At 41.2% G+C, this 11,904-nt stretch overlaps 1 protein-coding gene across 2 annotated transcripts in view; it reads left to right on the top strand.

The window, feature by feature from the left end:
• Positions 1-1,456: 1,456 nt before the first annotated feature.
• Positions 1,457-11,904, top strand: part of TMEM245 (transmembrane protein 245) — a 102,532-nt gene continuing 92,084 nt past the window's right edge. For both annotated transcript variants that reach the window (XM_029203038.1, XM_029203036.1), the window contains exons 1-2: positions 1,457-2,080; positions 11,401-11,518. In XM_029203038.1, coding sequence (XP_029058871.1) covers positions 1,493-2,080; positions 11,401-11,518 — 706 coding nt within the window. In that variant the 5' untranslated portion in view covers positions 1,457-1,492. The remainder of the gene's footprint in view (positions 2,081-11,400; positions 11,519-11,904) is intronic.

The following is an 11,904-nucleotide window of genomic DNA, read 5'->3' as shown; positions in this document are numbered from 1 at the left end:
CCTCTGAATCTATTTCACCTCCACTGTATCCTGGATGCCCATGGAGGCTGTTCTTCCCTGAGGTCGTTGGAGTGAGTTGCTGTGTGGGACCAAAGAAGAAAACCCAAGTGGCCTTGCATTTTGGAGGGGATGCCTAAAAGCATATGTCCTGTGAGCTAGAGATTTGAGTAGACTGTGTACTTCTCTCAAATTTAGTTTGTAGGTCCTACATCCCAGTATTTTTTCTCTGCTCTCAACCATAGGAATACATAGCAGAAACATCCCCAGTGTTTCAACACTATTTCTCATAGGGAGTACAAACAAGCTTTTTTGACAGGATAGCAAATCGTCCATTCACTTGCTCAGCAAACACTGAACTTGTACTATGAATGGCCCATGCTGTGTCAGGTGCTGGGGACACAGAAATGAAGCAAACCCATGAGAATCTCTGACTTTGACTGTAGTGTAGTAAGTACAATCATAGAGGGGTGAGCAAAATCCTATAGGAACCCAGCCTTGCGTTAGGCCATATAAATGTAAGTCTAGTGAGTTTCTGGTGCTTCAGCCTTCATTTCTCTTAGTTCCAGTAGCTGCGCCAAATAGTCTTCTGAAGAGCTTTAAAAAATATGCTAAAAGGATACCTTGTCAGACCAATTAATTAACATAGTACGTAAGAATAGACTTAGGAGCCAGATTCTGAGTTTGAATCCTGCCTCTGCCACTTACTAGCTGTGTACCTTGGCAAGGTACTTAACTTCTCTGTGCCTCAGTTTTCCTCTTTGTAAAGTGGGGATAATAACACCGCCTTCCTTGTAGGGTTGTTCTAAGGATCAAATGAGTTAATGGGGATGAGACATTTATAACAGGGTCTGCAATATGGTAATCGCTATTTAAAAATCCTGCCAAGCACACCAGAGCACACACTTTAAGTGTTTATTAAATAAATCAATAAAATAGAATCTGGTGATCGGTCTTTCATAAGTACTCCCCCACGGATTCTAATGTGCAGCCTGGGTTTTAAATCTGTTAACATCGTGCCTCTTTGGGGATTCCGCCTCCCCCAAAATTGGCATTAACCAGTGGGTGAGGCGTGTTGCTTTTTTCGTTTGTTTTGTTTTGGGTTGTTTTTAATGACAGTTCAGGGTGTTTTTCGGGAAGATTATCTGACATTTTCCCCCCCAGTTTGTGACTATTATAACACTTTAATTGATGGGAAGGGGGAGTTGGCTTGTTTGTTTGTTTGTTTTTTGCCTCTTCTAGGATGCTGAGCCCAGAAACCTGTTACCTGGATTCCTCAGGGACCAATGAACGAAGGGAGCCCGAGGGCGAAGGAGCGCTCTCTACGCTCTCTGGGAGTTGTAGTTCCCCAAAGGTCCTGTAAGCGTTCAATGGCCAGCTAGGAACTACGACTTCCACAATGCCGCGGGCCGCCCGCCCTGCCTCTCGCCCGTGCCTCTCGCCAGGCATCCCAGTACCGCCTCTCGGCGGCAGCGGCGGCGGCGGCAGCGGTACCATGGCCGACGACGGTTCCCCTGAAGAGCCACCCAGTCCGCGGGGCTCCCCGGGCCGGGCGCCGCGGGTTCAGCGTGCGGTCGGGCCGGGCAGCAGCGGCAGCGGCTGCGGGGAGACCCCGCGGACGGCGGCGCTGGCGCTGCGCTTCGACAAGCCCATCAAGCAGGCCTTCTACAACACCGGGGCCGTGCTGTTCGTGTGCTTGTGCTGCGGCGCCGCCGTGCTCGTCTACTTTATCCTGGAGGCCTTCCTGCGGCCGCTGCTGTGGGCCGTGCTGTGCGGCACCTTCCTGCACCCCTTCAAGAGCTCGCTGACGCGGCTGGGCCGCCACTGGCTGCAGCGCCTGCACCGCGCGCACACGCCCATCGTGCTGGCCGCGTTGCTGCTGCCGATCTGCTTCGCAGACTACGGCGTGGAGGCCCTGGGCGAGCAGGCGCTGCGACGCCGCCGCCTGCTGCTGCTGCTCGGCGCCGGCGGCCCGCTTCTCTACGGCCTCTACAGCCTGGGCAGCTACCTGGGCGTGCAGGTGCTGCTGGCGCACGCCGGCGCGTTCATCTGCCGCGGGCTGGACTACTTCAGCAGTCTGTGGGTGAGTGAGCCTCGGCCCGGGCCCTGGGCGGTCCCGGCGAGCGCGCAATGCCCCTCACCACACCCGCAGCTCGCTGGGGTGCGATCCTGCCAACCCCTCCGCCCGATGCAGGGGCGGCCAGAGATCCAGACCTGCGCTGCAGGCAGTGTCTGTCTCAGCCTTCCTTCCCGTGCACCCTAGGAACTTGGCGCACTTCCTTCCAAAGTGCGGGTGTGGTTTGAAACAGTCTCCCCGTTCCCCGCCCCCGTCCTAACGGAACCACTTAGAGGGGCGTGTGCCCTGTGAGGAATCGCTGTTCCCCTTTGCAGGTAGGGGCTTCAGTGCATCGGTAGGTGGACATGAATTTACTCCTGATCAGGGAGAGTGGGTGCTCCAGCATCTTAGTTCTGCTCACGTGGGACTTTCCTGGAAGGGACCTTAGAGATTCTAATCCAACCTGTCATCCTACAGATAGGAGAGGTGACTTCTTACCAGGCTAGGGCTAGTTGGGCACAAAGAGGGCACTGGTTGACGCAAGTTTCTCAAGTCCTAGAACAAATCTTTCTTAATAGTTCAGAGCTGCCTCTCAGTTCAGGTGATTTCAATGTACTTTGTGCCAGGCACCTACCTGGTTGCTGAGCCTCGTGGGCCTCTTTCTCACCACAGTCTATTCTTGGGAACTGCTTACATTGTGCAGGGACTGCTGTGCAACATTCTCCTCCCGCCTGGATTACTTAGGCAGACTGGGTGAAGGAAAGGTATATTTGTGATTCTTGGATCATCTGAGCTTATTCTTAGAAAATCACGGAGCTTGAGAGTTGGAAGGGATTTCAAGCATAATCTAGTGACACATTTCCTAACTCAGACCAGATTGTAGATCAGTTAATGATCCAAATATTTCACTGGGGACTGTTAAAAACAAGTGGATGTTTAATGCATAAGAATGCTATTTCATCAGTAAGCAGTACCATTTAAAAATAAATGTATTCACTTTTGTCAGTGTTCAATGCACCTTGATGTCAAGTTGCAAAATAATTCCCTTTATCTGTCAAGCAAGGTTTTGACTTGCCTGAGGTTATTGGTAGAGTTGGTGATTGATTCCAGAACTCCTGTCTGCTCTTGCTCTATCCATACAACCTCTCAGTTCAAGTTAAAAGTTGATTGAGTATGTTGTTAGGTACTGGGCTTTGTGAGGGCTTTAAACGGAGTAAGGTGCAGGCTCTGTGTTCAAGGTACATATAATCATATGTGAGCATATTCTTATGGAGATGACAGACACACAGATAAATGTTCATTACTCATCAATTATGGGCCAGCAGGGTATTGCAAGGTACTGGGGAGCACCTCATCCATAATTTTGGGATGCTGCTTGTGTGTGTAACTGCTAAGTTATCAGACAGAATCCTTGGCCTCCAAGAGCCCTGGTTATTTCAGTTGTGGTAGGAGGGAGGGATGTGGAAGCACCCTCTTTCACCTCCTGAGGCTTGGCAGATGGTCAGGTGGAAGTGATCCTACTCTTTCTTGCCTCCTTGCCTGGTGCCCTTCAGGAGAGGTTTCTGAGATCCGGACAATGTGATGGTCCCAAAGTCGCTCAGACTTTGAACAAACCCAGGGTTCACTTTATGGAGTCCCAGTTCCATGTTATTTCTCCTTTACCTGTTGTTTCACAATTCAGTTAAGTGGACTGAATGCTTCTTACATAGAAGGCAGAGTACTATATGCTGTTAAGAAATATAAAGGTTACTATAACTTGATTCCTGTCCTCAAGAGATTCAATCTTGTCAAATTCAGACATATTTCTAGATTCTGCTAACATTTTTGACTGTTGATAATGCAGTTTACTGTAATTACCGTAGGCAAGACCAAGTAACATATCCACCAAACTGTAGGGAATTAGGAAAGAAAGCCCTAGCATATATGAACACTGTATTTTCATAGTAAAGTAAGAATTGAATACATGGGTAAATTGCCATGATTAGCAGAAACTTGGGCATTTCTGCCAGTCCCTCTCAGATAGTGGAAGGAGATGAGGAATTGAATAATTGTGAAAAAGTGCCTGCATCTCCGTGTATAGAGCTATGAATATCTTTTTACTGAAGATAAACCCCTTCCTTGTATTTTATTTACATACCCTTGAATGGGTGTGGATGAGCAGAAGAGAAGTAAGGGCCAAGATTGATTAGGTTAGAAGAGGGGAAGGAAGGTCAAGCCAATTAATAATTTTGAAAAGGCTTGAAACTCAGCTGTTTGCCTAAAGCGATGGGGGCAAGGGAGGAAGGGGTAAAAAACCCCATTATAAACGACACGATATGAGTTAATTAGAAGTGAGTAGGGAGCCTAAATTGAGGTTGATCTGAGTTGGAGAGAAGCTTGCAGCTGTGTTTTCTTGAAGCAGTTCTCAGGAGCGGGTGGTTGGATGGAGGTGAGCTAAAAGTGTACCTGGGAAGCGGAGACAGGGAGTGCTCACTGCTCAGTCAGGAGCGCTGATTAAGGCCTGACAAGTGAAAGGTCATGTGACTGGGTAGGGCGCCCTCTCTATAACTTTTTTGTCATAGTTCACATCTGGTTTGGTTTTGTGAGCCCAAGAAGGGCTGCCTGTCATAGAAAAAGAGTCCTTATGCTTTCTAAACAACCTGTAAATTGGAGCCTGCCGCTGCTGAGAGGTATGGCTGGGGGAGGTAGAGAGAAAAGTGAATTTAAGGAAATCTATGTTTTGGAGAGCTGACAATCCATGCATTTAAGATCCAGCTTTTGAGCATCTACCATGTACTGGTAGGCACTTTCATGTGTGTTATTTCATTCTCACAACAGTCACGTGAAGTAGGAGGCAGGAATTTCTCAGGTGAGATTTAGAGATTGATCTCTTCATTTTGTCAGTGAATGCTACTCAACAGACCTGTCAGCAGTTGAAGGCCCTTTGTCATCAGAGCCTTCAACAAAGATTTTTAAAAGCTTTCCCCCAATACATTGTGTTTATTTATTTATAGTATAAATTGATTTTAGTTTTCAGGAAAAAAAAATAGAAGAATATCAGGATTGGACTAACCACACATATTCCCCCAAAGGCCCCTGGATTCTAGTCATCTAGAAACCTTAGTCATCTCTCTTATCCTTGTATCTGTTATTTCCAAGTCCTGTCCCGTTTTCCTTTGTAATGTCTTTACTACCTGTGTTTTCCTTTGTTACCAGTTTATCCTTCCAGTTCAGGTCCTGTTCACCTCGCTTTGGGGTTCCTTCAGTCTCCTAGCTCTTTTCTGCTAATTCTCCATCCTGCTTGCAAGTGAAAGAGTAACCATCCATGATGTGAGCAATTTTTAAAAACAGTTTCAAATATATTAGAATATCGTGCTGACATAGTGATGTCTAAACACTTAAAAAAAATCATCTGTTGCAGCAACCTCACATATAACTCAGTCCTTAGGGTCCTTGGCATCTTTCCTTGGTGTAGAGCTGTCAAGATAAATCTAAAAATCTAGCCTTCCTGCTCCACCATTTTTCTTTGCTGGGAGTGTTTTGGGTCTTCCTCTCTCCTTTAGTTCAGACTTGTTAGAACGTTTTGAAGACATTTACAGTTTTTGCAGTAGTAATAGATTTGTTTTCTCCATGGTCTCTGATCACATTGTTTCCATTTTACTTTATAAAGAAGGATGAAGTGGAAGGAACAGTGGCTGAAAGATAAGAGTGTAAATTCTAAACTGAGCTCTGTTAGTAGCTTGCTTTGTGACCTTGGACAGACCAGGGCCCGTCTCTGGGCTACTCAACTCTAGTTGCGTGAAGTGTGGGGTTAGCTTGGACGATTTCTAAGGTTCCTGGATATTCAGTTTTACAGATAGATCCCCAAAGTTTGGTAGTACTGCCAGCAAGGCTCTTGGGAAATGTACATTAGCCAGCTGGCCAGGCCTACTCCTTGGGATGTTTTACTTGCCTGGCAACAGTAAGGAGGAAAGTTTCCGGTACTTAGGTTCTTTCTCAGTTAAAGACTTTGATTATAAAAGAGTCTTGACTCTTAAGTTGCCACACCATGAAGAGAACAAAGTTTTCAAATTAGAATAAAGGAGAATGAAGTTGTTTTTTTTTGCGGTATGCGGACCTCTCACCGTTGTGGCCTCTCCCGTTGTGGAGCACAGGCTCTGGACGCGCAGGCTCAGCGGCCATGGCTCAGGCCATGGCTCACGGGCCTAGCCGCACCGCGGCATGTGGGATCTTCCCGGACCGGGGCACGAACCCGTGTCCCCTGCATCGGCAGGCGGACACTCAACCACTGCGCAACCAGGGAAGCCCGAGAATGAAGTTTTAAAGGAGAATGAAGTACCCGAAGCAGTAGCTGATGAGGGCTGTGGCTCCATAAGTTGGGAAGAAATAAGTAGTTTTATTCTCTCTGTAAAAGACTTAGGAAACTGTTCTGCAAAATCATGCAATAGAAGCAAGCCAAGTTGCTTTTCCAGTTAATACCCAGATGACAATAAAACAAAGACATAGTCTATAGGGCAAAGTCTACTTATGTTTTATGCATTTAGTATCTTATTTAATCAGAAAAGTATATGTGGTTAATAAGTCAAATGAAAGGAAAATGTGATTGTTTATTAGTTTGCTTTACTTGTAGTGCTAAATAAATGTTGCCAGTTTTTATGGACAGTCTTAAGTATCTAGCACACATTGGTGCTTTAAAATGAGTATTGAATGTATATTTTGAAAAGATCAGACACATTGCTCTGAAGAACATAGTTTGGGAAAGTATGCCTTCTTTTTAAACTGTGGCTCACTGATTTATTCCTGGAAGAAAATTCATACTTGAACAGGTTTTCTCAGAGAGAGACAGAAATAAAAAGCTCTCATAAAGGCACACTTATAGGAATCCATACTGGAAATTATGTATGAAATTTGAGTGTACACATCCTTATTTTCAGTAAGTTAAAGAATATTTAGCGATTTAAAATATTGACTCAAGTAAAACATGCTTATTATATATATAAAAAAATTTAAGCAGCATGTAAGTTTATATGGTAAAAGTGAATTGTCTCTTTTCTCTTCCCACTGTATAGATATTACTGTTGTTAACTGGTGAATAGCCTTCTAAATTTATTTCTACACCTATGTGAATGTATAAAGTATAGGGGTTTTGTTTTTTAAAACAAAAGTTTTATATATATAAAACTCTCTTTCTTTTATCATTGTTCTTTCATTATCATTGTATTGTGGATATCTTTCCTTGATAGTACTTTCAGATATACTTCTTTCTTTTTAATAGTAGCGTAGTCTAAAGTTTTTTTTTTCTGGATGCCTTTTAGAAAGTGTTCCTACCAAATTATTTTAGCACTGAATTTGTATTAGTATCTGATAAACATTTTTAAACATTGGTAACTGTAAAATCATTATGGTTTAATAGAAACTTTAAAGTGTTTTTATAAATGGCCATACTTTTTCAACTAATAATATTCTGTGAATTTTTTCTGAGGAAACTCTTGAAAATACTGAAAAAAAGTCAAAAGATTTTTTTTTTAAGTAAAGACATTTACTATTTATAAAGATAATACTACTCTTAGAAGAAAATTCAATACTTGAAGTGTAAAGATGCGACTTACTCCCTGAAATCCAACCATTCAGAGACAATATTTTTTAACATTTTGGTGAGTATATTTTCACCATTATAAATGTGCATATGCATAAATTTACACTGTGTCATTGAATAAAGTTATTTATCACACTTTTGAAAGTCTGAATAATTATTTCATTTTTGGAGATCCATAATTTAAACAGTCTCCTATAAAATGACATTTAATTTGTTTAATATTTTAAACTGCCACAGTGAACATTTTTATATCTGCACAGTGTGTAGTTCTTCTGTAAACCAAATTTGTAGACGTGGAGTTGGGGAGTATATTTAATAAGTTGTTATTTTAAACTGAAATGAGGTTATCTGTGAGTTTCAGGTTTACTGGGTGAAAACACATACCTCTCTTTAGATCATGAGTTTCTTTGAAAAAATCTGAAGTATGCAGTCTCTCATTTTTTTCCTCTCTTTGCGAGTGATACTCGTTCCTTATGAATACAGATAAGAAACAAAAACTTCTTGAAGATTGGTTGAAAAGTATCATAGGCTTAAAATCTGAAAGTATATCCTTCTGTGATCCTCTAGTTCAGCTTCTCACTGAGGGCACACTCTCCTACTTTGTCATGCCTGACTTCCAGTCAGCTTTTGCTCAGACTTTTAGCGATGGTAGCTCATTCCCTTTTTAGACATCTATAGTTTATTAGAAAAATTTATTATATAAAGCTGAAATATGTTGCTTCCTAATTTCCACCTATTATTTCTGCCCTCAGAACCACAGATAATTAAGTCTGTTCCTCTCTCAGATGACATTTCCCCAGCTATTTGAAGATAGCTATCAAATCTTATTTCCTTCTCTTTTCTAAGCTGAACAGTTTTTTCCCCCCAGCTGTATCTGTGTCTCCTATGTTGTGATTTCCGTTTCCTTTCCCAGTCTGAATTTTATTGCCACTGTGGTTTGACAGTGTAAGTCACTGAAACAATCACTTTCCCTGATGTATTGTACTTTTACTAATAGGCATTCATGCCAGTTACATTTCTGACCAGCTATCCTCTTCCCATTCTATACTCGTATAGATGAGTTTTGAACCTAAAAGCAGAACTTTGCATTTCTCTCTATTAAATTTAATCTTATTTGTTTAGCCCATTGTTCTAATTTCAGGATATCTTTTTGAATCATTTATATTGACTATTCCCAATTTTGTGTAATCTACAAGTTCGGCTAATATGCCTTCTAGTCTTTCATCTAAATTACTGACTACATGTTTAATAAGGCAGGGCTGATTACCCCTGTGTAGCATACTGCTGAAGACCATCCACTTGCTGAGGATCATTTTCTTTTTAAATTTCAGCAATTTGTAGTCATCAAAATCAACTGTTTTTATTTTCCCTTGTGAATACTGGAGCAGCTTTTCCTCTTTATTTTTCTGGCACTACCCTTTATTCTCCTTATTGTTAAGAAAGCAGATTCTGGAGCCAGGTTCCTGGGTTCTAATCCTGACTATGTCACTTCTTTTTTCTTGCTTTTTTAAAAAATAGTATTTATTTATGTTTTATTTTTTGGCTGCATCGGGTCTTAGTTGCAGCACGCGGGATCTTCGTTGTGGCATGCGGGATCTTCCGTTGTGGTGCACGGGCTTCTCTCTAGTTGTGGCGTGCAGGTTTTCTCTCTCTAGTTGAGGTGCGTGGGCTTAGTTGCCCTGCAGCATGTGGGATCTTAGTTCCCTGACCAGGGATTGAACCCATGTCCCCTGGAGGCAGGAGGACAGGGTTCTAGAAGAGAGACTTCTGACTGATTTCTCTTCCATCTTTAAGATACTGATTGGGTGGTATCCTTTCAAAGCTTTTTGGCCTTGGCTGTCTTTCTACCTGGATTTTCCTCCTGTCTCACTGCCTGTCCAAGGCTAAGTCTGCTGCCCCAGAGGCCTTGAACCCATCTTTCCCGACTCTGTCACTTTTTAGCTGTGTGACCTTGTGCAAGTCACCTCTCTGAAGTATCAGTTTCTTTCATCTCTAAAATGGGAGTGATAATGGTACTTTTTTCCTGTGGTTATGAGGATTAAATGAGTTCATATATTTAAAGTATTAGAACAAGGCAAAGTGTTACATAAGTGTACTGTTACTACACTCAGATTTTGTTCTGAGCTCTACAGTCATATCTCAAATTCTCTAAATTCCCAGGGTTAAATGTGTATGGTCCTACAAGCTTGAACTTTTTGGAAGCAGCTGTAGTCTCACTTCCCATGTGCTCATATATCTGGGGCTTAAGATCTCTTTAATATTTCATCTTATTAGTTGCTTGAAGAAAAATATTTTAATATCCTTTTCATTATAAAAGAACTAGTGCTCATTAAAGGCAATTTGGAAAATATAGAGAAAAGGAAAAGGGGAAAACAAAATCTTATCACCTAAATACAACTTTTTAGTACATTTCCTCCCCCTCCTCCACCATACAGTAGATATACTCATGTCACATGTGTTTTTTAATTTTGCTTTTTCCTTAATAATATCTTAGGAATATTTTAAGTTATATAGTCTTTGCTTAAAAAAGCCTGTTTTAATGATGGCGTAACATTTTACTGAGTGACTCATCCAGAGCTAACCACTTCCCAGTTATTGAACTTTTAGGTTATCAACTTTTCAGTGTTCTAAATTAGTCTATGATGAGCTTCTTTATTTTTAACCCTTTTTCAGAATTTATCATTATTTAGTAAGGTCCCAAAGCTGAATTCTCAGGTCTGAAGCTATAAACATTTTTAAGACCCGAAGAGTATTTTGAAGATATGATCAAAATAAAGTAGGAGGTAGTTTTTTTCTGGCTTTTGTAGTAACCATATCAGTTCCTTTTTCTTCACTCTCTGAATTACAGCATAAAGTCCTTTTTTTGTTTTAATTTGCCTATTTTTTTCCAAGGTTCAGGTTGTTTTAATAAATTCTTGGTGCTCACATTTGTTCTAGGTTATGTATTCTTTCCATCTTTTGTGTATGTTCTATTAAAATATGAGGTTATTAGAGAGTTTCTGTGTATGATGCTTTGTGATTACTAGAGTCATTTAGTTTTACTGTAGGGAAAACTGAGGAGGGGGACCCTGGCTGGTTCTTCTGTTCTCAAGTCTCGCTGTTTCTTCCTCTGGTAATATTTTTTTCAGCTACACGTCTTCAACTGAGTATAACTCTGGACTCTAACCATCTGTTACCAAGATTATTTCAGCAGGGTCACACTTCAGCTGGTTGCCTTCTTTTTAGCTTTTAAAAAATTCTTTTCATGGTAACACCGGCTTGCGGGATCTTAGTTCCCTGACCAGGGATGGAACCTGGGCCCCTGGCGGTGGACGCATGGAGTCCTAACCACTGTACCACCAGGGAATTCGCTCTTGTTTTTTCTTTTCTTTTGTAAATATTAATCTACAGAGAAAACTTTAAGAATTCCACGAGGTGAAGCACTTAATTTAAATCCATGGCTTAAAAATTGAATATTTTATCGTAAGTATCTTTATGCATATAATAGTTTTTGAACTTTAACATATCTTAAATTAAAACTATATTTATGTATTTTTTGTTAAAGATATTTAAATAATATCACTGCATGGGATTTCAAACCTGTTTATTTCCAAACTTGATTTATCTAAGCAGAGGAGGAAAACCTATGCACACTCCTTTTAGCACCACCAACCGTCATCTGTGTTGTATCCACAGTTCTCATGCTATGTAGATGCTGGCAAGTTTTGTATAATTGTATGTTTATTGCATGTGTATATATTTTACAACTGTGTCTATATTTCATTTATTTAAGATCTGGACCTTGGTAGTTGGCTATGTGTTGACTGTTTCATTCAAGTGGAATGCAAGCACTGAACGCTACTTGAGAGCAGTTTCAATTCCTGTCTGGATTATGTTGCTTTTTCATTTAGGTGGGTCCCTTTTTCTAAGAAAGTCTAGCTTAAGGTCAGCGGAGGCTGACCGTGTGAATCAGAGTGAATTTTTTGAAGTTTTATATGTTGCATTTAAAATTCTTTAAAATAATCCTTCAAAATATTCTGCCTTAATCTTTCATTAATCTTGAATGAAAATATTGTACTTTAAAATGTCTACTTTTAATTATATGGAATGTTCATTTTCAAAAAGGTCTTTTAAAAATAAATATATCTTATAAAGTAGAGCACACTTGAACTTTCATGGCTGTTTCTGAGTGTCTTACTTAGGGAGGATATAGCTAAGCAGTCAAGGATGATAAGAGGTGCTCAAAATCATGTGAGAGAAACTCTTAAGGGAACCAGAGATGTTTACTCTCCATAAG

This window comes from Monodon monoceros, unplaced genomic scaffold (genome assembly GCF_005190385.1).
Source record: "Monodon monoceros isolate NGI ecotype Baffin Bay Population unplaced genomic scaffold, NGI_Narwhal_1 Super_Scaffold_5, whole genome shotgun sequence".
Taxonomy (NCBI): Eukaryota; Metazoa; Chordata; class Mammalia; order Artiodactyla; family Monodontidae; genus Monodon; species Monodon monoceros.
This window is presented reverse-complemented; position numbering and strand designations above follow the sequence as displayed.